The sequence below is a fragment of the Camelus ferus genome, chromosome 4, assembly GCF_009834535.1.
Source record: "Camelus ferus isolate YT-003-E chromosome 4, BCGSAC_Cfer_1.0, whole genome shotgun sequence".
NCBI classification, from domain to species: domain Eukaryota; kingdom Metazoa; phylum Chordata; class Mammalia; order Artiodactyla; family Camelidae; genus Camelus; species Camelus ferus.
In genome coordinates this window covers 43,613,202-43,637,573 of record NC_045699.1, presented here as the reverse complement: position 1 = coordinate 43,637,573, position 24,372 = coordinate 43,613,202, and the positions used below count along the sequence as shown (strand labels likewise).

Here is a 24,372-nt window from a genome sequence, read left to right as displayed (position 1 = left end):
TTTTTGAATGTCTATTTAGATCCTCTGTTTATTTTTAAGTTGGATTGTTTTTGTGCTATTTCAGGCCTTAGAGTCAGGTCTTTAATCAATTTTGGGGTTAATTTTTGTGTATGGTGTAAGGTAATGGTCCAGTTTTCCCAACACCGTTTATTGAAGTGACTGCCCTTTCCTGATTGTATATTCTTGGCTCTTTTGTAATAACTAATTGACCTTCTATGAGTGGGTTTATTTCTGGGCTACTGTGTTTCATTGATCTGTGTGTCTGTTTTTATGCCAACACCATACTGTTTTTGATGACTATAGATTTCTACTATGGTTTGAAATCAGGGAGAGTGATGCCTCCAACTTTGTTCTTTCTCAAGATTGCTTTGGCTATTGAGGGTCTTCTGTGTTTCAAGACAAATTTTAGGATTGTTCTATTTTTGTGAAAAATGTCATTGGACTTTTGATTGGTACTACACTGAATCTGTTGATTGCTTTGGATACGATGGACATTTTAACCATACCCTTTAATCCATGAGCATGGGGTATCTTTCTGTTTGTGTCTTCAGTTGCTTTCATCAGTGTCTGATAGTTTTCAGTGTACAGTTTTCACCTCCTTGGTTAAATTTATTCCTGGGTATTTTAATCTTTTTGAGGCAATCATTAATGGAATTGTTTTCTTAATTTCTGATAGTTCACTATTAGTGTACAGAAATGCAACAGATTTCTGTATACTGATTTTGTATCCTGTAACTTTACCGAATTGACTTATTCTGTTTTTTGGTGGCGTCTTTAGGGTTTCCTATATATAAAATCATGTCATCTGTAAATAGTGAGTTTTATTTCTTCCTTCCAATTTGGATGCGCTTTATTCTTTTTCTTGTGTTCTAAGTGTTCTCACTAGGACTTCAGTACTATGTTGAATACCATGTAAGATTTGACGTAAGAGGCCAAAGTGGCCCGAAGAAAGAGGTTTGAAACTAAATGTTGAGTATTCACTGGCTTTCTGGAGCAACTCCTTCCTTTTTATGAAGCCCCATGTGGGTGATGTAGGCATTAGAAACAATCCAGAGTTACTACTGCTGTGTAATAAACCACCTCAAAACTGAAGAGGCTTAAACAGTAATCATTTTCTCTCATGGTTTCTGTAGGCCAAGAATTTGGAAAAGGCTCTGCTTGGCAGTTCTGACAGGGCGGCCAATGCACTTGCAGTTAGACTGGCTGGAGCTGGAATGAGAGGCAGCTGGAAAACTAAGGAGGGACTAGCCAGGCATTTCTCTTTGCTTGTGGTTTCAGGGTCTCTCCGTGTAGTGTCTCCACGTGGCCTGGTTTGGGCTCCCTCATAGCATGGCGGCTTCAGGGTGGTACCTTTTTATATGGTGGCTCAAGGACTAGCAGCTTGTGTGTTCCAGCAAACCAGCCGTAAGCTACGTCGCCTTTTATGACCTAGCCTTGGAAGCTGTAGAGCATTACTTTTGTCATATCCAGTCACCTCTTGATTCAGAGGAAGTCACAGACTTTATTGACGTCTTACAACTGCCACATCCACCCTCACGAAATCCATCTGGTGTGGGAGGCAAGGCCGGTCCAGACAGCACCACCGAGACAGTATCAAAAGGTAAGCTGTCCCACACAGAGGGCCACGGGAGCTCAGGGGAGGAAGTAAGGAAAGGCATTGTAGAGGTGGCCTTTGAGCTAATTCTTAAATCAGATTTCCACATCTTCAACGGCATTAGCAAGGCCCAGAGGCAACATAGTTGGTGAACAGCAGCTAGTGACGGCTTGATTGCAATCAGAGGTGGCTAAAGGGGAGGAATGAGCAGAGGCCAGAAATGCGGGTCAGATAAGGAATGCCCAACTTAGAAGCTTGGGAACGGGGAGGTAGGCAGAAAAGTAAAAGTTCCTCTCCCTTCCAGACATAATTACCATAAGAGAGACGGTGGACTTCCCTTCTCGGCAATGTCAAGACCTAACCCTGCTCCTCTGCCTCCTGAGTGTGGTGTTACAGGAGTTTACATCAGTCTCCAACTTGGAAATAGTATCAGGTAACTATTAACAGTTTTCTGGAATATGGCTTTATTAGTTACTTTGAATCATCTAAATTATCATCTAAAGTGTGCCAAGTTCTGAGGGCAGATAACGAATGTGTTGATGCCTGAATGGAGCACACAGTCCTCCAGGCACCTGTTGTATAGATCACCTGATCCAGAATTTTCTGTGATGGCGTGAATGTCCTACAATCTGCCCTGTACAACCTGGATGCTACCTAATAACCTGTGGTCATAGAGCATATGAAATGAAGCTAGGGCTAGAATTGTATTTTTAAGTGATTTAAGTAGCCACATGTGCCAGATGGGCTACTGTAACTGCCAGCACAGTTAAGAAGGACTTGACAAGAGAAAAATGAGCAAAGTGCCAGGGGTGGCACAGATGTGGGGTGTGCTACGGGGATTCAGAGTAATGGGCCGGCCACACTCAGGTTTACTGGCTGAATCTAAAGGAGTAAAGGTCTCACTAGCTTATGTTCCCCAGAGACCCCCTGCTGAAATACACCATCCAGGATCCCAAAGTAAGGGACAGAGACAAACAGGAGCTGGGGAAGATATCTAGGGTGCGAGGGGATTCACAGCTCAATCTTCGGTGGGCAGTGAGGTTAACTTTTAGAAACAATGGAAACTTCCACAGACTCCCTACTACAGACAGTGGAAACTCGGAGCTAGTTTAGTTCAAGTCAGAGGTAGGCACCCAAGGGCTATGCCTCCTCAGCCCTAGAAAGGGTGAGAGGAAATTCCTCACCAACCTCACTCCACACTGCAGCACAGCTTGAGGTCAATAATGAAGCTTCATGTTTATTGTTTGAAACAAATTTATTCTCAGAATAATGCATGAGAGCATAGGCTGAGACTGCCGGTGGGAGGCCTCCCTCCCTCCCCCTGCCGCCTCCCCCCACTCTCTGAATGCCAGGGAGAACACAGGTGAAGGAAACATGCAATCACAAACGATGATTAACTCTAAAGACAAAAGGTTTGGTCCAAAAGAACTCAACATAATTAATCCAATTACTGTGAAGAGCTTCACTGAGTAGGATTAAGATATTGCAGATGTAGTGTTTCCACAGAGTGGCTCTTCAGTGTACCAGGGGGGCCTGCTTGAGGGAGATGAGGACAGAACGCATGCGGGAGACATCTTTGGCCTGCTTGCTGGACTTGGGGTTAAAGTCACACAGCCGGGCCACCCGTTCCCACTCAGTGCCTGGGGATGACTCTTCAATGTCATTTACAAAGGCTTCTTCTGCTGCCCTGGAAGCAACAACAAAATTACGTTGGTTTAATGTAGAATTCCCCTGTCCGGCTACCTGGCGGCTGCCTTGTTATATGGAAGCAACTGCCTCTTCATGCCTGACTTAAGGGCATTCTGGTTTGCCAAAGAGTAACAGCCCCTGGCCCAGGTCAGACTCGGGAGCAGACGCGTGGCCAGCTCTCCCAGGCACGGGGTGCCCGGACTGCTGTGTAAAATGTTGGAATACAGGTGTTTGGTTCAGGGCTCACTCTGTTGATACAGAGAATTAAAGCAAGTCTTTAGCCAGCTACTCACTGTCTTCATTAGCAAGAGGCAAAGCAGCAGGCTAGTCCAGAACTTGAACAGTAGTTCATGGTGGGCTGTACTGAGTTCCAAGTAAATTTATAGAGATTTTTAAGAAGCACGAAGGTCACTGCACAATAGCCTCTGGATTTATTCTTAAGGCTGGAGAGAAACAGGGCAGATCAAAAGGAATTCAAGACAAAGCTCCCATGCTAGCAGGCACTAGAGACTAAAGCCATTCTGGAAGGGGTCTGTTAGGACATTCTCCAGTTCAGCCAAAAGTTTGCCGTTTCCCTCCAGCCGGGTGCCTCTCGGGGCACGCTCTGGCAGGGGTGGGCGCCCAACGGCCGAGAGCCAACCAGTGTTAGTTGCTTTGTGGTAGGCTGCTGCTCCAGCGTTCTTTCACACCAAGGTCAGCCCATCCCCAGTTGGGAACTAACTGGTAGGAGCTACAGCCTAAAAGGACAGCAGTTAAGAGGAGGGAAGACACACTATTTCATCTACTCCAACAGGCATCACGGCAAAGCGAAAGCAATGGAGATGACTGGTCTGTGGGGACGGGGAGGGGTGGCACTCTCACAGGGATGGCCGTGGCAAACACCGCTGAAGCCCAGAGCCACTACAACACTGCGACTTCATGGCACACACAGGGGCAGTGAGAAAGGTTTACTTAACTGTTCTAGGCTGTAGCAAGGATGGTTTATGTTTGTGCTTAAAGGTGAAAAGAAGAAAAGAAACAAGAGAAACTTTAGGTCAGATACAGAAAATGAGAATGAGCTCAATGCAGATGGTCAGTAAGCTAGACATGCCCTTGCCACTCTGTGTGCTGGGGACGTGCAGCTGGCTTTGCTGGGCCACCCTGCTGCCCAGCAAACCCAGACTCGACCTTTCCAGTCTCTATTTTGCAAAAAGCAAACCCAATACCACCTGTAAGTCCAGCATTTCACAAGTTTCACTGCAAATGCACCTGGGGGCCCAGGAAACCCAGCTGTCTCCTAACCAGAGGAACAGCTCGAGCCACAGGCCCTAAGAGGCTCTAAAGGCCTCAGCCTGTGTCTGTCTCCCCTTCCCATAAGTTAGTTCCTCTCTCCCTCAAGTCCACCCTCATCTCCCTTCTACCAAAAGCTAGTCCTAATTTCTAAGGAGGAAACAGAAGTGATTCAGCAGTACTGCTTTGAAAACAGAAATCCTTAAACATTTTTCCAGAAAAGATGCAGTTTTCTTTGTGGGAAAAAGCCCAAGTGGCCCACATCAGACAGCTCTGGCTATCTTGCCCTCACAGCTGGGGGTCTCTACACCAGGGTGGGAGACAGGGCATCTGAAGCTGGCCACTAAACACTGATTTCCAATATGTGAGAGAAACAAGTACAGACCCCACAGGAGGACAGCCCCCTCTGCGCTGACACTTCTGCGCCAAGGGAACATGTTTGTCAAAGGAACCAAGTGTAGAAAGTGCTGCCCTCACTGGCTCCTCCCCTAGATGGAGACATTCCCCCTTCCCACCTGGGGCAAGGGGGCAGCAAGAGGCCAGAGCCCACCCTGGTCCCAAAGCCTTCCCAGCCAAGATCACAAATGACCCGTATCTTGAAAGGGAGTAAGCTTGCTTCCCCTCAAAATGAAAAATGGCAACCAGAGTTGTGGGGAGTCGTGATTCTGTGAGACAATGGAACATATCCCCAGCTTAACTCTTAGGCAGCCCCCAGAGCCAATGTGAAATAATTTTAAAAGCAAAAGCGACTTGTGACATAAAAGGAGCATTAACTCTAAATGAAAAGTAGAAACAAAACAAGAAAAGGAATTAGTTTTGCAACATACACATAACCAATCACGTCAGCGAAGGGTTGTTTGTAGAAAGCTTCATCTGCCACCCTAGACAGCAAGAGGTCCAAAAGGCAGGCAAGCAGGCAGGAAAAAAGAGAGAACATTGAGAAGCAGAAACATCTCAAATCCACAATAGAGGCACAACTGTGCTCTGGGGAGCAGCTTCCGGCACCAGACACTCCAGCCACTCCAGCCGTGAGGTGCCCGCTGGCCTTCCCTGCAGGCCTCTCCGCAGTGAGCGCTGCCGCCTCCATCCCCAGCCTGACTCCGGCGACGGCGAGCACTTCCTAGGTGCCCACTTGCAGGCTGAGCCCTTGGCAGAAATCATGTCCATCAATCCTCAACCCCAACACCCTAGGACACTGAGTGTTCTCCCTACACTTTACAGATGAGGTAGCAAGGAACCGAAGCTGAGAGGAAGCACTTGTTCAGCAGCGGTGCCAACAGGGGTGGCAGAACTCACAACCAAAGCTGCCTGGCTCTTTTCACTGCATCACTGCTGCTTCCCACCTGGTGCGTGCCTGGGAAGCCACGTCCCTTCCCGCCAGCTTCATGAAACATCACTGAGCACAAACACTGCCAGGCACCAGGCACCCTGGTCCCAAAGCCAGCTTGTTCTTGGATTATCTGACTACTTCTCCACACTGGTTGGGTGGGACCAATTTTCAGTATCCTGGGAACACATACGGTCATGTCAAAATGCCCACTTTAACAGAAAAAAGCAGCTGGAGGCGAGTAGTGGGAAGACTTGCAGACAAGAGCCCTGGCTCTGCCCCTGGTGTACTGACTGTGTGTCCCTGAACACAACTGCTCAGTCCCTGCCAGCCTTGACTGCTCTGACAAGGTGCAGCTCAGAGGCCAGAACTGCGCCTCTCCTTAACTCTCATTAAGGGAATGGATCAAAATGGCAGCTCTGATCTGGAACAAGGAGGAAAGGGGGGTGCTGGCTGGCTTGGACTCTTGCCCCAGGCCAAGTTCCAGGGCCCAGCCAGCCCTCCTTGTCCACGTGGGTGGGCAGGGAGCCTCCCTCAAGGAGTCTTACCCTGTCCTTTGCCAGGTCAGTTTGGGGGCGTAGAAGTGGAAAGGATGTCTTTTAAGGACAGTCATGCCTGGTCATTAACCTAAACTCATTTATTTGAAGGGAAATTCTAGTAATTTTAATTTATTTTTAAACTCACACATACCCTTCCTTCTTTCCCTGTTTAGTTTATACATAGGAGGTATTTTGTGGAAATTTAAAGACAGCAATAAGAACAGTCTGGTTTTAACTCCAAGCGAGTCAGCAGGAAAACAAGAGTTGGTTCTGGGCAGGAGTGGGAGGGAGAGGAAAGGCAGGCCAGCTTGTAAGCCCATAATCCTTTCAGTTTACACAAAGGGTAAACCTAGTCAATTTCAACTTGTGCTTGCTCCCAGTGGAAGAGAATAAAGGTGTTTAATGACTTCTGTTCACAGCATTACTAAGACAACAAAAGCCTGCGTGTTAGGCTTTTGCTCCTTTGCAGCCAGCCTGGGATGAAAGAGCTGTCGGTGACAGCTCATCCCTGTCAAAGCTACAGCCCCGGAACAAAAGGAAAACCATACACATAAACACAGGTGGCCCCTCCACCTGGTTGTGCTTCACCCACCAGACAGAGGGGCCCAAAAGAAGCAATCCTCAGGCAAGGCAGCGGTGGGGGGACGCACAGGGAGGGCTGGGAGGAGGGGGAGGAACGGCTTCCGGCCTGACGCCAGGATGCTGACCCACATGAAGAGCCCAGAGCGAGCACGGAAAATGTTTGCCATCACTGAGACTCACGGAGTCCCTGAACTTTTACAAGGCTTGAAAGAGGTGAAAAGTCAGTACCAAAGCTAGCTGTGAAAGGGGAGAGGTGTTGCTGTTTGGAAGGGAACAAGGTCGAGGGTTGTTCTCAATGAGTAAACTCGCCCAGCTGTAGGAACCAGGCACTGTTCTGACTGGCTCCTGTGAAAAGGGAATTCTTTTCCACAGGCTGTCACTTAATAATTCATGGCTCTTGAGCAGTGACATTTAGGCCCCAACTTGGGATAAAGGAGGGAGATGCAGTCTGAGGACTGACACCAGACTACAGATGCCAAGACGGCAGGGTCTGTTTGCTGCTGACTGTTGCCCACTGCCCCGCACAGATGTGCTCCCAGAGCTTCGGTTGAAGGCACATGGAAAGCAGGAGGCCTGATGACACTCTTGTAAGAACAGGCCTTGCTACCCCCGAATCTTCTCTTTTGAACTTCTCTGCCTTTCTGCCTGGTCTCTGTGGGCCCCTTCAACATCCAGCTGCTACAAGTCACCTTGGAGAATGACACTTGCTTGGAATGAGTACCTTCATTTTCTTTTCTCAAAATATTCACTATTGGGGGGCAGAGTATAGCTCAGTGGTAGAACACATGCTTAGCACGCAGGAGGTCCTGGGTTCAATCCCCAGGACCTCCATTAAAAAAAAAAATTCACTATTTACCTGAAGACAGACAATGAGAAAGATGAGTCACTTTACACATCTAAGTGTTTAGAGGGAAAGGGGGAAATCTCCAGGGCAGGGTGTGTGCTAATGAAAGAAGTCCCCTGAAGTTGGTCTAAGATGGCTCCCATCCTAGCCCAATGAAGAATAATTGGAATAAAGTGTAAAAACTAACTTTGTGTCCTGGAACTCTGGTGACGGTGGCTAATGTGCCACTAGCTTTAGACACTCTACAAGCTTGCTGCAAGGCAGCAAGTGACCTGGTTTCTAAACAGTCCTGCATGCTCAGTGAGTGGTAAGTTTTAAGGCTGTCTGGAACTTGAGAAGTTCATCTATGAACATCTAACCCAACATTCTACAATTCTAAGTACAGAAAGGTCCCCAAACCCTAAACCAATGCCTGGAGGGACTAAACCTTCAAGACTGAGCTCCTAGAAACAGGCGTGATCACTCTCTCCAAGGACGACTGATTGCATATATAGACAGGTATCCCTTTCTTTATAAGGATACAGTTTAGCAATATTGGCTTGAAAAAATTTCTGCAATGGGGAGCCTGTCTCCAACATGATCATTTTTTAAGTCTGAGAATCTGTATGTCTGTCTGCTTAAACATCAGGGACTCTGAATGTGGACTCAGTTTTACCAGGTTCTTCAGAGCAGACCAGAGGCTGAGGCAACTCACCAGGGTAAATGGCCCCACAGGGTACCTGCACAAAGCACCCTCCCACCTTTCTTCAGAGATCTGAACTTGCACCTGGGGGAAATCATCTTGAAATGAGCACAGGATAAAGGAGCCTGGGCCCATCAGTGCTTCACAATGACCACAATCTCAGCAGAAGCCTCGGTAGCTAACGGTACCCTGAGCAACTGAACCTCAACCAGTCTCCACCATACTTGTCACAGAACTTCAAAGGGAACCTGACAGACACACCTAGAGAGCACATGCCCCCCAGGAAGGTGGGCCGGACAGAGGCTGAAGCCTGGCATCTGAGACCATGACAGAACCAAGGACGGCCAATGGGAGACAGGCAGCTGAAGGCCGATGCACAAAACACTGTTGTGCCACAGCTGCCCCACAGCGGCAGAGGCTGTCTGGCAAAGCAGTCAACTCCCTCTTTTCTGGCAGATTTCCTTCTAACAGAACTGCCAGAGACAAGGGCACTTAAACCCCTCTTTGCTTCTGAGGACAGGAATTTAAGGCTCTTTACCATGAAAATTAAAAGTATCCTCAGGCCCAGCCTGGCCTACCTATACGCTGAAGTGAGCGGGTGACTATTAAGTGAAAACTGGGTTCTGAATCCAGCAGGGAAAGCAAGCCCCTGGCCTCCACCCAGGCAAGCAGCACTGCCCCGCCTCTTTCTCTGAGCTACTTCCAAGTGGACCCCAGGCGCGGAGCATTAAAGACCACAGCTGCTGGTCGGTGGCAATACGAGAATGACTGTTTTCTCCCTACAACTATTTAACTTTCAATAAGTGAGTAAATTCCAAAAAGAGCATTTTTTAAAAGTCAATTCAAGGTTTTCTTAGACACAGATAACAAGCACCCAGAGAACCCTTAATCCTGAAGTCACTGTGTGGGAACATCTTGGCCACCTAAGCACGTCCCTGCTAATGGATCCTCTGGGAAGCAGCCCTCGAGGGCTGGGCTGCATTTTGGGGATGCAGCCCGACCGAGCCTACAGTCATCTCCAGAGTTCTGAAATCCTGGCATAGTCACGAAAGTGGCCTTTCATTCCAGGGTGACATTTTTACATGTGGACTTGCTCTATGAGGTAACTCTTCCTTTTGTGGAATCATACCATTACAGGTGGCACATGTTAACCGAACTCTTAGTTGCAGGACTAGACTCACTACAACAGGGGTGGTGAAAAAACAGGCTGAATTATGCTCATAAAACCCAAGAGACTTGCAACCCTGTTTCAGGTATTTTTCTGAAAACCAGCAAACATTCCACACTAAAAGAAGCGGCTGCTGAAAACCTACACTGGCTGGTGGAAAGGGACTTGATTCCATCTTGGCAAACGAGAAGCACCGTGGACTGACCTGTTGTTTGCTTTCGTCTTCTGTAGCTGCTCGTCCTGCCTCGCATACCACTCTTCCAGCTCCTTTATTGCTTTTTCTTTCCATTCTGCTTCCTGCTTCCGAGAATTGGCATCTTTGAAGGGAAGGAAAGACAACACAAATAAAGCAACATGCAAACTGAAGTTTGCTTCATCTGTTTGTTTGGAGTTTATTAATCTTATGCTGTATGCAGGTGCATGTGTTGGAGGGAGAAGATAAAAATGCTATTTGAAAAAAATTCTGCAATGCGAGGCCTGTTCCCTACATGATCATTTTATACATCCAGCACTCCAACTGAGCAATTCTATTCAGGGTGTTTCACCACAATTTACCCCAGTCCACCTACAGCTTGATGGATGACTAGTTTGGGTTTGTTTTTTTTTTTCAGGGGCGGGCAGAAATACTGACTTTTAATTTTAAAAAGGCTTTTGGGCCAGCAATTAGGGAAAAAGCAATTATTGGTGATCCTTTAATAATGCTGCCACTATTAGTCCAAGTTGGACTACTTATGTTAATCTTTTAATAAAACCTCACAGACTATATTCCCCACTCCACGTTAGATAATTAATGGTTTTGTAAAATGCAAGGGCACTCTCTTCACTAAATACGACAGATGCACTTCTTTGAAGCAGGGAGCTATGAGAAAAATTATTGGAGTAGAGGTGGCTCAGGAACCAGGGAACAGCAGAATATAGATGGAGTTGGGGGGACCACAAAATATCTCCTCCTGCTTTAAACTGCAGAGGGATTCAGCGGCAGAGCTAGGGAAGAAAGAGAAATTCCAATGGGGAGAGTTACAGGGGTGGAGTGAGGGATCATTATTAACACTTGTCCAAAAGGTTCTAGATGAGAGAGAAAATGCACACCTTAGCAGGTTTGCCAGACTGGATTCTCAGCCATGAAGTTTCTGAGGACTAAACATGGGGTTCCCTAAGATACTGAGCTCAAGAAACTTGTCAGTAGACGGTAGGAGAGAAAGACACAGGTCATATTATCACTGCAGTTGACAACCTGAAGTTACTCTGATACTTCACTTTAAGCACATTCTTTAGGACGTCCTCTCTGACAGGTGTTTAATATAGATGTCTCACTTAATCTTTACAATGACCCCAAGAAGGTAAACTACTCCCACACTCAGCAGTGAGAAAAACTACAGCTCAGGTAAGTCTGAGCGAGTAACTTTCCTAAAGGTTATTTAGTATGTGGCAGAACCAAGATTCAAACCCAGGTTCAACTCGAAAGCTTACACATTCTTCATCACACCACCTCCAGGAAGGAGGGACAGAAAGGGAAGCAAGCCCAGCAACAGTCACGAGATGTGACCAGCAGGTGGGCACCAGTGATCCAGACAAGAGCTTGGACAGCGCAGAAGCCAGAGCCCGCTCCTCTCATGACTGTCCTTGAGGAAGAGAGCAGAAAGCAAAGAACCACTTGCAGGGAAGGAATGAAGCATTTGGGGGCAATTTTAGGGCCTTTTCAAAAAAAGGTCTTATAGTAACAACCTGCAGGAGACTACTATTTCTGTAACTACTAGAAACAGCCTAATAGCAGCTAGAAACTCCCCCAGTGTTTCAGATTATAAAGAACTTTTTACTCTGTTATCTAACTTATCAGAAGGTGACCTATTGCTCAGGAGAATTACTTTGCTCTGATTTTCCACTGATGACTCAAGGATACACAGTAAGCTTCTGATCTGTGTCTATCCTTGGCATTAAGTCTATGTGGAACAGCAGGCCCTGTGGTGCAGGGAGATGCTGTGGGCTGACGGTGCCCTGCAGACAAGAAACTGAAAAAAATTTAAAATGTAAGATCTCCTTTCCAAGAGTTGTGAAATTACTTCCAGAAAATTATTTTTGATTGGAGAGCATTTTCTTTCTGTATAGTCTATTATCATTTTGTAAACGTTATTATATATTAGGAACAAAATATCAGGGAAATTTATCTCTGAAAAGTTAATCTAAATAAAAATTGTGACCATCTGCAGAGATTGTGGTTATTGCACAAAACAGTCCCTTTAAATTGTCTTTTACAGATTTGTGAAGTGACACAGGCAGTAAGAGTTTAGAATTCTTAAACGCTTGGCTTGACGGGACAAAGATCCAAGCTGTAATACAGTCTCTCTGAATGTGGGAGGGGGAAGCATGAGGGGAGGGTGAAAAATCCTCTTAGAGAGCAGGGCGCGCCGACAGCTGTCTTCTCTGGCCATCCTCATTACTGTTCGCAGAAGAGAAAAGTATTGGAGAACACAGCCTGCAGTTAAGGTGAAAAACATGGACACTGCTTCTCTATTTTTAACATCTTGCACTTTCTCACAGTTCTTGCAAGGAAGGAAGGGGAAACTACAGAAACACCTAATTCACGGACCACCTTCATTTAACTGGAATGCGAGGCCAAATCTTTGACTTCCCCCAGGAAAGCATCCAGAGTTAAGAAAACAACACTTCATGGAATACTTTCAAAGAGCTCAATTTGATAATTGAATGAGAAAATGCAATCTTTCGACATTCTCCATGTATCCATGTACTGTCTCCACAGAGAAGATGACTTTGTTAAACTTCAGAGAAAGAGAAAAGATAAAACTGGGTTCTACAACATGAAAAATACTCCACTAGTAATGCCAGCTAAGCCTTGCCTCTAAGCCTACTCTGAAGGTACTCAAAGAACAAGCAAGGACCAAGGCTGCTAGCACCATGAAGGCCTATTTGCATCTTTCTAAAGCTGCACTATCCAGTAAAGTGGCTACTAGCCTCATGTGGCTATTTAAATTTATTAAAATGAAATAAAATTTAAAATTCAGCTTCTCAGTCATACTAGCCACATGCAGCTAGTGGCTACCATACTGAACAGCACAGATACAGAACAGTTCCTCATCAAAGCTGCTGTTGGATAGTGCTGTAAAGGTTTAAACCTAAGTGTGCCCTTTGTTTTGAGACCCACAAAAGGTGGGCTGGAGAGAGAAAAGATCTGACACTAATTGGCTGTATTATCTGGGTCAAGTCCCTTCCTATTTCTAGGTGTCAGTTACACCATCTGAGTTACATTTTTACTACTTCAGTGACTCCCAAGAAGGAATAATAATGCTAACACTGTGGTTACGTAAAAGAACATCATTATTTCTAGAAGTACAGCATTTAGGCAAGTATGTGATGTTTATATCTTTAAGTGGATCAGAAAAAAAATTATGTGTACATTCATAATACATATATAAATGTGTGAGTGCATGTGAATATGTAACACATACATGCCTCATTTATACAATAACCCACGATGGCAAGATGTTAACTACTGAATCTGGAGGGGAAGACACACTCTTCTTTCAACTATTCTGTGTTTGAAATTTCAACAAAAAGTTGAGAATTACTTTGTGGATAACATCCCCCACGCTCTGCCACACCTTTCCAACCCACATGTACAGGTAACAACTCTCTCCTGATCTTGACCAACTGCTGACACCCATGGAGAAGGCTCTTTGCCAAAGGCCAGGCTGATCCCAGGCTCAGCCTGCCTTCCAGCTGGAGTTCACTAAACGTAAGGTGGCTGAGGGGACAGGTATCAACTCTGAAGCAGGGCAGACTTCAGCTGCAACTCTGACTCTACCACTCAAATACTTATTCTTCCTATGATCCTCACTTTCCTCACCCGTAAAAAATGTAAAAACTTAACATACAGGGATACTAGGGTAAGAAAACTGAATTGTACATGTTTCCTACATACCTCACTTTTTCTCTTAAGTGTTACCTTAAATTCAGTCTTCAAATGATAAACTGTGCAGTCCCTCACTTGGATGTAATACCGTCAGGTTTACAAAGCACTCGCATGAATACCATCTCAGACTACCCTTGGAGTTGGTAACATGGATCTTACATCACAGATGAAGAAACAGACTCTGTAAAGTTTGAGCAACCAAGTGCCCAGAGCTGGTGCTGTGTAAGAGTTACGGCTGGGCCTGGAAGCCAGTCTTCTACTTCAAGTCCAAGGCTCTTTCCACAGCACCACTCCGCCCTTCCTGGAGGAGAAGATGCACTTGGGGCTCTCTGGACTGCCCCAGTCCCCACCCAGTGGCCTCCACGTGGGTAGCCTTGTGACCTGCAGGTTGAGAAAGATATCTTCCCCCAAACTGGACAAGGACATTATGAGCTAATTCAAGTTAAAAAGGAATAAAAGTAGAATCAAGGTCAACTATTCCACTGAAAACAGACAGAAAGGGATTCCTTACCAAGGGCTTCCAAGCGTTCCATTTGCTCTTCTCTCCATTTACGGATACTTTCAGGCTCTGACTGCAATCGATCCACTTGTGAAATAGCTGCATAACTGTCTGTTGGCCCATTACTCTCCTTAACACAAACACAATTGTGCTCTGTAAGTACCAAACCTCTTCCCAGAAAGTGTGCTTCATCCAAGTTAGAACCCTGGTTATGTGCAGTACTAACAGCTGCTGTAAATGTTAAAGGATTTCCTTAAGAGCAACAACACAACCTTCCTGCCAACAGGGAGCTCTCAGCATTATGCACTTAATCCTTGTGATTCACAAGGAAGGCAGAGTAGTTGTTACCCTGTTAATAAATGGATCATGAGTGGGAGACAGGAAAGTTAGGGAGGTGGGTAATGAACTTATCAGGAAATAGTGTTATCACTATTTTTAGTTTTAGTTTCCTCACTTGACACAGAGATTATGTGACATCTTCAAAGTAACAAAGGTAAAATACACAGCACAGCAAGGCCGAGAACTGAAGACTTCTAATGCTATCATACAATGCAGACAAAAGTTCACTTAATACCACCTAGTCAAAATATAGTGATAAATAAGGTCATACTGTATAGCATAGGGAACCATAGTATCTTATAATAACCTGTATTGAAAAAAATATGAAAAAGTATATATATGTAACTGAATCAATATGCTATACACCAGAAACTAACACAACATTGTAAATTGACTACACTTCAATTAAAAAATATGTATATAGTGAATTTTAGGAAAGACTCCAAAAGAAAATGTAGTTACTATAGTCACACCAAGGAAAAGAACAAAAAAGCAGGCAAACATGAGTCACAAGTGTATGTGGTGGAGAACTGGGGGAGGGGCGGGTTCTTCACAGTAAAGATTTGGGAGCTAGTAAATTTATAAAGACTCAAACAGAATTTAATCTTCAGCGATTATTTCACCTATAGAACTAGGGACTATTACCAGGTTAACCTTAAAAAGATGGGGAAAGATTTACAGTAGTATTAGTAACTAACTTATTAGCACTTTCCATGTGCCAAGCACTTATAGGCTTCATCTCCCAAGTACCTTGCAGGGCAAGTATTTATTCCCACTTCACAGCTGGGGGATTAAACCCAGGCACAGAGAAATGACATATCTACATTCCCAGCTAGTAAGGGATAAAGCCAGGATTGAGTTGTCTCACTCTAAAGGTCAGGCTCTAAACCAGGGATAGGAAATTACAGCCAGGTCAGCCACCTGTTTTTATAATTAAGTTTTACTGGAACCCAGCAACACCCATTCATTTAAATACTATCTGTGGATGCTTCACATTACAGCAACAGAACAGTGTGACAGACACTTTATGACCCACAAAGCTTAAAAAGTTTACTACCTGACCCTTCAAGAAAAAGTTAGTCCACCTTTGGCTTAAACCAATTAGACAGTTTATTTCCTTCTTGACAGTTAAATGGTTGAAGGATGGGCAGAAACCCAGGCAGAAGCAAAAGCACCACACTATATCCTCAGGCTACAGTGATTACTTCCGTAGGGTGCAGGGGGAAATACAGGACTTTTGCTGAGTGGCGGGGAGAAATCTCCACGTTGTTCAAGATACTAACACATGCACCAGTGAGGCCTAGAAATGCGGGAGCCATTTTGCCACCATGAAAGAGCACAAAACTGCACACTCAGCAGGCAGAACCAGAGTCCTAGCGGAACTGAGTCAGAGTCCTGGTCCGAGGACCCCGAGCCTATCTCAGAGCTCTTTCAACTTTTTAAACTAGTAAATTCTCTATGTTTAAGCCCATGCAAGTTGGGCTGGTAACCAAAAGTTTAGTGATGCAGAGGGAAAATGAGGGTAGTCATCACAAATACCAGCCACCCCTACCCCCAATACAATCGAAAAGGTTCAAATGCTGGCCCTACCACATACCACCTGTTATTTATACTCCTGGTTTAACCTCTGTGTGCCTCAGTTTATTCACCTGTAAATGGGAACAATAGTACAGGTCCCTCAGGTTGTTGTGAGAATTAAAGTTTGGTATAAACAGTGTTTGACACAGGGCACAGCACATAGTGTTTCACCACCATCATCATGAAGGGTCATTTTTTGAGAGTAAAGGTGACAACAGCAGGACCAGGTCAATCACATTTTTTAAAAGAATGCTCTATCAATGTCACTTCTCTTCAAATCCTCCCACTTTGGTAGGTAACATACCAGCTACTAATACATCCACGAAAGTCAAAGGACTGGGGTCCTTTCTAGGTCAGACAATTCAAATCATAGGAAAGGAATACTCTCAAGAACTGTCTTTCAACATAATCAGAGTACTCTGTACCTGGTAGTATTCGCCATTCATCACTCCATCAACAGCATCTGCAAGACATAAGATTTTGCTCTGTCAATCAGGGCTAGTCAAATGCTGGGCCAAAGGATTATACAGTATGATACAGAACTGTGTGCTGCAGGTACTTTAAGTTACTGAATACTACCCCCCTGCTAGGTACCAGGCAGAACAATGAACAGCTCTCCATTTAGTGAAGTCAAGATGTGCTTATACACAAATAACTTAACCAAAATGTGGGCAAATCTGCCCCAAGCTCCTAAACCCAAAAGTTTTTGATAGTCTTCTGGCTTGGAGTGGAAGCCTGGCAGAAGAGTCTCACAGAGCAACAGTTTCTCTATGAAAGTTCTGGAGAAAGCAAAGGAGAAGCGTGGCCTGGAATCCTTCAGTAAGCAGAGATACGCAGCTTCACGTTTAAACTAAGGTGCTTGTGGGGTCAGGACCCTCCATCCTGTAGATGGAGTAGGTTTGGCACCTGAGGGTCTACAGTTGACGATTCTTGCTAATCCCTCTAGTCCACCTGGAATTAGTCCAGAACAGTAAGATTCAGGCAAACCAAATTAAGCCAGTGTTTTCAAAGATGTAGGTTATAAAAACCTGAAAGTGTGTACAACCTGATCTCACTGGACAATTAATTATTCATGAGCTAAATGAGAAAGTCCATCTCAGAAATATGAAGAAAAATGTCTTTCTAAATAAAACCCAGAGATTATTAACACATACAGTACAAAATGGTGGTCCACAGGCTGAAAATATTTTATTTAAAATACAAAGTACTAGTTCAGGGAATTTCACAAAACCAGGATTTCCAGGGTTTTGGAGGGTGTGTGGGGGAGGGGTGGCAGGAATGTGCAGAAAGAAGACCTGGTAATACTGGGCCTGCATTCCTGAAACGAAGGCAGGCTCTGGTGACATTGCCAGTCCCCACTAGCCCCTCTTATTTTTAGAGGAGGTACTTGGGATTGAACCCAGGACCTTGTGTGTTCTAAGCATGCACTCTACCACTTGAGCTATCCCCTCCCCTCTTTTAACCCATCTTGTGTGTCACTAATTCAGTTACCCGATTGGCCCCATAAGCATGTGTTTCTAACCCATGCCCTGACCCAACGGCTGTCACTGAGACAGTCTGTACAGGGCTGCACACCAGCTCTCTGGAGTGGCTACTCTGCCTTCCCTTGAAAGCTTCAATACAGGCATCATAAGGTTAGCTTCCACCTACATATTCTGTATTCTTTATCTGTTGGTTGACCCACATTTACTGCCTACTATGCAGGACTTCTATTATTTTGTCCAATTTTTTTCAAACTATGAAGACCATCTTACTGCATGGGGTGGGAGAGGGAAGAGGTGAGAAGAGATGAATCTAAAAGATACAAGAATCCAAACAATAAAAGAAATGCACAGCAGCTAGTGTGGGCCACCACCCCAAGGCCCTCAGAAACATCAGAGCTTTCCTAGAAGCCAGGAGCAGGGTGCTCTCAGCGCATTCCTTCCTTCTAACAGGCAAAGTGGTTTCATCAAATCACTCCTCCTGTCTTCTGGGTTCCTAACTAATTAAACCCAACTTGAACTGCTTATTTTCCAAATCACCGCTAACATTTTATCCACTCTTTTCATTCTCTTGCTTCTCCCAATTACCCTCCTCCTCTTGCTTTGGGAGTACTGAAAACTTTCATTTCCCCAGTGTGTCTCCCTGATACCAAAATATTGGGTTTTTTAAAAGGAAAATGGAGACAGAAGAAAATGCCATGCAAATTTCAATACTCAGCCCACTGATTTCTATTTTTTTCATTTATCTAATGCATATACACAAAATTTCTTTCAGCAAAACCAAACTCCCACAACAGATGCTTTTTAGTAACCCAATCGTCTGTATCATTACATTCTCTACTTTTTTCATATCAAAACACCTACTAATTATTGCTTCCAATGTGCCAGGCACAATGTTAAACCCTTTCTATACATTAAGTTTTAATCCTCACAACAAACCTGTATGTATCAGCACTTCACCAATGATCTTCAAATACGTGCAGGGTTGCTTTCTTGAGAGGTAAGTAAGGTGTTCTTGCAGGGGCAGATAATTAATGACACTGTTTTTGCTCTTCAATTTATTTTTTATGTTTAAGATGTAAGAAAAACACTGAATGCATGCGTTATGAGATAATCAGCACTTAAAAAGTGGTGCAATACCTGAGTCAGCCAGGGCATCAGAGGAAGCGTCATCTGATAATGGGAGGCATGAAGACAAACCACAGGATCTAAGCATTTACTAACCCCCCTCAGCTCTGATGCACATCTCACTTGCCGTGTATGTATCAGTTATTTCAACGTATTTCTCATACTTTTCTTAATTTCCCTGTTTTACTCCTATGCTTTATTTACAATAGTACAAAAATGAGTTTCTTATAGTTTTGTCAGTGGCTTTTCACTACTTCAAGCTGTTTGTGTGACACCTACCCACATAATTTCTGAAGTATCCTATCAAGTTTTAGAAACAGTATTTGGGGGGCATATTCAATTGCTCTTCAGTAATAAACCCCTTGTACAGAACTGACAGGGCATAGGATGTATATTTTAAAAACCTAAACACTGGCCATTTTCCCCCTTTGGCCTACCATTTTTATTTCCACAACCAGCATCAGTGCCCCATTTTTCAGACCTTCATTGATACTAGAGACTGAGTTTTACCATGTTTTTAAATTTCTGCTGATCTGATAGCAGGAAAAAAAAAAAAGCCCTTACGGTGGTTTTTTATGCCTGTGAGGTGATCACCTGATACTTGATTTTCTTCTTTATTGAATTACCTGAGTTTTGCCCAGTTTCTGCTATCTTTTGATCTCTAAGTATTCCTTCTGTATTATTTGCCCTCTCATATTGCAATTATTTCCCCCATTATCTTTTCCTATGGTTTATGATACTTAATACCTAGAACTACTTAACCTGTATGAGACAATAACCTTTCCCCTTTATGATTTCTGTTTTTATGCTGAAGGCCTCTTCTACTCTAAGATAAATATTCACTTTTCTTCTGGTACTTAAAAAAAAAAAAAACCCTCTCTTTAATCCATCTCGAATTTATTTTTGTAGACGATAGAAAAGAGTGAGGTAACTTTAAATCTTAGAACCTACAATGGCTAGTCTGGCCAGGCATACATTCTGGTTAATATATTACTGCTAACACACCAACTATCCAGTTAATACATTCAAACCCAGGGCCACTGCCAGTATGAGAGACTTTGATCACTACTCCAGACACAAAACTAGAAGCAATTCTCATCCCGTAGTTCCGAAGTCACATGCTGCCTGACCTGTAGGACTGAAGACTCATCCAGACCCACTGGCAAGTGCCTTGGGCTTTTGTTAGCTACTGTGCTACTGTACTAACATTCAGCTGGCTCAAGTCAAAAGATTGTCTGTTGCTACAGAAACATGCAGAAGAAAGTCCATCAAGGGCCTTGATTCATTAAGACAATTAAGCTAAGCAACTTGATGCTCCAGAAGGAAACTTTCTAAGGCATCTCAGGAACTCCAGACTGAAACAAACTCCGAACAGAAACAAGGGCCAGAATAAGTTTCCAGAGGTGAAAGACTGTCCCAGATGCACCTTCAACTTTCCATGTTCCCCAACCACTGAAAGTCAAGCAGACCTGGGTCAGAAATCCTGTGGAGCCATGTATTAGTTTGCTACTTTAGAAACACTGCTTAACTTCCACAACAATCCGTTCTCATCTGAAGTAAGGTAACACTGTCACTCTGCCTGCAGAGTTACTGCATGGGTCTGAGGGTGTACAGAGAACCCGGCATGCAGTAAATGTGCAGTATTACACACAATGTCATGCATGAGATTTCCCTGAACTTCCCTTCACCACTGCTACCAAGAAAATTACTCTCCACCTCCAGAAAGTTTTCTTTTAACTTATGTACCCCTCTTCCTGCAACGAGTGCCTCATTGCCATACTCTCTCAGTAGCTCCTTAACTGCCTCTTACATCCTCTATCCTCAGCCCTCTAGATTGAGGGCTTTTCCATAGCTCTAAGCTTAGGCTGCCTTTTTCCTGACCATTTGTTCTTCCTCAATCTCCCTGAGCCACTTCACTTAGCTAGTTACCTCCCTCCTCGAAACTTATGTTCTTCCCGGATCTCCTAACAACTGAGGGCATCATCCAAGTCTCAGGCCTAACCCCTCCTCCATGGGAGTTTTCCCCAAGGCTGGGGGAGTTTAGATACATTCCTCTCTCCTCAATCTCTGTTAGAGCCTCGTGCCTATGTATCTCTGTATAATAACACATTAGATACAGAGCTCTCTCCTAAAATGTTTCTTCAGTAGCCCCCAAAGCCTACAGGCCTTGTAACACCTTTCTCACCCTACTCCCAAGGAATAATAGCCAGGTCTGTGCGCAGTAAAAACATACCAGGGACTGTGTGTAAGCACTTTACAGGTGCTCTCTAATGGAATCCAAGCAATCTTGTGTGGTGTGTTTGTACCTTTTACAGAGGAGAAAACTAAGGCAATGGCAGTGATTATAGAAGCTGTCTGAGACCACAAAGCTAAACTCACACACAAGCAGCCTAGGACAGCACAGAACCTTAACTACTAGAGTGAGACTCAGAGTTTTTGTGTGTGTATGTGAGAGAGAAAAAAAAAAAAGAGAAAAAGAAAAAGCGTCCAAATAGTTCTAATCCCCAAAGGAAGTGCTGACCACTGCACTTTTTTTCTGACCACTGCACTATTACCAACCTCAACTACACTGTCAGAGATCTGCCTTTGTCATTAAATGCTTAGTTCACTAAGAAAGTCCTTCCTAGGAACTAAGTCAGCAAACATCCCTTCCTTCCCTTTGCTGAAATCTTGATGCACATGGAATCCGCGTGTCCAACTCTATTCTTTCCGTTTTACCTCTCCAAACTGCCCACCACCAAGGTCCGCTGGCTCTACAAAGGCCCCCTGAACCTGACATCCTTGCATATTACTTTGTATCTACTATGTGCCACACAACCTGCGAGGCACCAGCGATACAACAATGGGCAAGAATTAACACTGTCCTTGAATGAGGACAGTCTTCTGTGAGTCCCGATTCTCCCAACTCTGTCCTCCCCAGGGCAGCCATAGCTGCCTTTCAGAAATGACAATCTCTTATCCGCCTTTACCCCAGCTTAAACAACTACAACAGGATATGGTACAGCCTCAGGTGGGGAGATGTGGGGCTCAGCTATTAACTTGCCCTTTTTTCTTAAGCATTTCTCTGTAGGATTGTTTTCTCTATTAAATGAGGGAGATAAACTAAGATCTAAAAATAAATTTTATAATTCTCAGGCAAATGGTGAAGACTACCTAACAACAACAAAGAAGCCCTAATCACTTAAAGCCAACTTCATCTTCCAGCCACAGTCTAGTTCAGTCCAACCTGCCTGCTATAAATTGCATTCTCAGGTGTATTACCCCTTCACCTGTAAGCTCTTGCTGGGGAACTGATTTGCTTAGGAGGCAGCAGGGTGTAGCATAAAAATTTAGGCTACAAACTAGCAGTCACCCCACCCCCACTCCCCAAAAAGGTTCTGCTTGGCTGAAGACTGAGATTTCTGAGTCTGAATGCTTTTAGGAAGAACACTACTCAAGTGTACCAAAGCCTGGGCCTCCAACACTCCTTATTACCTTACAATCAGCATGTTTCTCTCATTTATGTTACCTGCCTTGCCTCTTAAGTGTGATTTTAGGGTAGTATAAACAGTCTTATCTGCTCCACCGGAACCCCATTCTCTTTTAAGTGGAATGTTTTTTAAGTAAATGAAAAGCCACGTGTCCTTTCTTCTAGCTCACTTCCTACTTCCCTATACAATGAAAAAGGTCTCTTCCACTCATTCTTTCCTCCCACCACCACAAACCACACTGCACACGGGTAACGCATTCAAAGGTCAAACTGGCAAGCCTACCAGGTGCTTCCTCGCTTTTTTGCTCGAGTTTGGCTGGGGAAAGGCCACACTACATTTTCCATTCACCTCTTGAAAGACAGGTGCAGGCTAATCTCAGGTTCCAGATAAACAATGCTGCCTACCAAAGCTGTTCCTAGACAAAGCAGAGCTCCAGAAGTCCAACCCATAACATGTTCGACAGATGGTAAAACTTACCCTTTTTGGCCGGAGAATCTCTCTCCAGGGCTACACCATGTTTCTTGAGTTCCCTATCCTCATTTCTTCCCCCTTACCAAACACTCTGCACACCTTATGTGCTTAAACACTGAACTGCATTGCCATTTTTGTTTGTCTCAAAAACGATACCACTGTTCTAATTTTTTGCTGCTTCCCTTCCGACTAACTGGCCTTCTTGGGCACAGACTTGCCTGTAAGTTTAGCCAAACTGCGCCAATGAGGCTGAGCCTCAGAAGCCCGGCTCAAAGCACAGCAAGTGCTCACGGAAAAGTTCCTGAATTGAACGAGCTTCTTCGGGCTCCTCCGTCTGTCAGCCTATTTTCTTGGCTTTCTGGCTCCGCCAGTGCCCAAGAGCGCTAGAACACACTCACAGAACGGACTGGGCCTCTCAAGCCTGGGTTTCTGCACGACTGAGCCGGGGTCTCGTTTCCTCTTTCCACTCCTCCTCAGCCTCCCGGTCAGAAGGAACAAGAGTTACACAGAACTCTCAGACCCACTCCTGCCCGAGTTTCCAGACAAATGCTCCCGCCCTGAACGCGTCCGCACTCACCTGGACCTCCTGGCGGCTCGCCGTGCGGCTGGGGCCCGGGTGCGCCGCCGTCCAGGATGGCGAAGGCCTCGTCGTTCTCAATGCCCGCAATCTCGCTCTCCTGCTGCGCCAAGAAGGCCGCGGCCGGGTCTTCTTCGCCGGCACCGGCCACTCCGTTCCCCATTGCGGGGCCGCCGGGGGCGCCGGAAGGGGCGCCGAATGGGTCTAATTCAGCCATGACGGGCAGTTCAACGGCACGGACACCGACGCTGAAAGACACACCAACCGACTCACCGACACCGCGTCCGGGAGCAGCAGCTGCGGCGGCGACTGCGATCCGAGGGCAAGCGGGAGGAGGCAAAAGGCGGAAGCGGAAACCCTGCCCCTATATCCGGTCGGTCTAGGCAGTATTGGAAAGCCTAAAAGGTAACAACCAATCAGAGGACAGAAATGGTTAACGACCCAGCCAATCATCATGAGGGGGCGGGCCCCCGAGGAAAACTCGTGACTCGGGCAGCACCTGCGTGAACGCGCTAATCCCTTACGGCCCGGGGTGGCGGAAGTGGTATGTGACTTAAGGGAGCCTCGCCTGACCCGACTTTGGTGTCTGGACTGACCGCCGCCTCTGAGAGGACTCTCGTGCTGAACCGGGAAATGAGGTGAAGTTAGGGCAGCGATGATTAGCCAGTTGGAGAAGAGTCAAGCTACTTAGGCTTTGTGAACCTCAGTTTCCTCATTTGTAAAATGGAAAGAAGAATGCTGTACTACCTCCCTCCCAGGATTAGTGGGCAAACTGAATCCTTTTACAGCTGTGTACGGACTTTATAATATTTGTGTTTGTAAACCCATTCACCCAGCCTGGGTTATTTTCTCCTTTAGAGCCGCCTGACAAATATAACCGATTCAAATCCACTTTGACTTGTCTCCCCCACAGTAGTGTCATAAAAAGGCAAATATATCTACTTTTACAAAGCCCTTTTGCAGCCAGTACTCTTTTCAGAGCTAGACAGAAGTTTCTAGAACTGGAAAATTCTTTAAGTCTCACCTAGTTCATAGGGAAACTGACGACTCTGGGAGCCCCACAGGGAATCACTGGCCAAGAGGAAACAGATCTCTTGGGCAACTCCATAATGGTACTAGCCACCTCTTGTATGTACACACCTTTCCCACTTAAGGACAGCAGGAACTTTCTTTAGAAACAACGTTCCTTCAGTATTTCTTTTAAATC

General features: G+C 45.1%; 1 protein-coding gene and 1 long non-coding RNA gene across 6 annotated transcripts; one reads left to right on the top strand and one right to left on the bottom strand.

Annotated features, from left to right (window-relative positions):
- Window positions 1-689: 689 nt before the first annotated feature.
- Window positions 690-10,060, top strand: LOC116663189. The gene is made up of 3 exons (XR_004319312.1): window positions 690-1,600; window positions 1,899-2,027; window positions 8,473-10,060. It is a non-coding gene; the product is annotated as an uncharacterized LOC116663189 (long non-coding RNA).
- CLTA (clathrin light chain A) lies at window positions 1,760-23,512 on the bottom strand. Of its 5 annotated transcripts, XM_006187815.3 has the most exons (7): window positions 23,166-23,512; window positions 16,464-16,501; window positions 14,134-14,251; window positions 9,900-10,011; window positions 5,380-5,433; window positions 4,240-4,275; window positions 2,831-3,281 (listed from the first exon to the last, which is right to left on the bottom strand). In XM_006187815.3, the coding sequence occupies exons 1-7, from the start codon at window positions 23,380-23,382 to the stop codon at window positions 3,110-3,112; spliced, it is 747 nt and encodes a 248-aa protein (XP_006187877.1). In that variant the 5' UTR covers window positions 23,383-23,512; the 3' UTR covers window positions 2,831-3,109. The 5 variants fall into 5 exon arrangements, with proteins under 5 accessions (XP_032333876.1, XP_006187877.1, XP_006187879.1 ...); XM_006187817.3 differs by lacking the exon at window positions 5,380-5,433 and having other exon boundaries at window positions 23,166-23,511; XM_032477984.1 differs by lacking the exons at window positions 2,831-3,281; window positions 5,380-5,433 and adding an exon at window positions 3,332-3,726.
- Window positions 23,513-24,372: the final 860 nt, after the last annotated feature.

What these genes read in the sequence shown, in the direction of transcription:
- CLTA (XM_006187815.3), bottom strand. Translation starts at nt 23,382, where the DNA reads ATGGCTGAATTAGACCCATTCGGCGCCCCTTCCGGCGCCCCCGGCGGC. An exon ending in CGAGCCGCCAGGAGGTCCAG is followed by an intron (nt 16,502 to 23,165) that starts GTGAGTGCGGAC and finishes TATGTCTTGCAG; the next exon opens with ATGCTGTTGATGGAGTGATG. An exon ending in TGAATGGCGAATACTACCAG is followed by an intron (nt 14,252 to 16,463) that starts GTACAGAGTACT and finishes GTTTGTGTTAAG; the next exon opens with GAGAGTAATGGGCCAACAGA.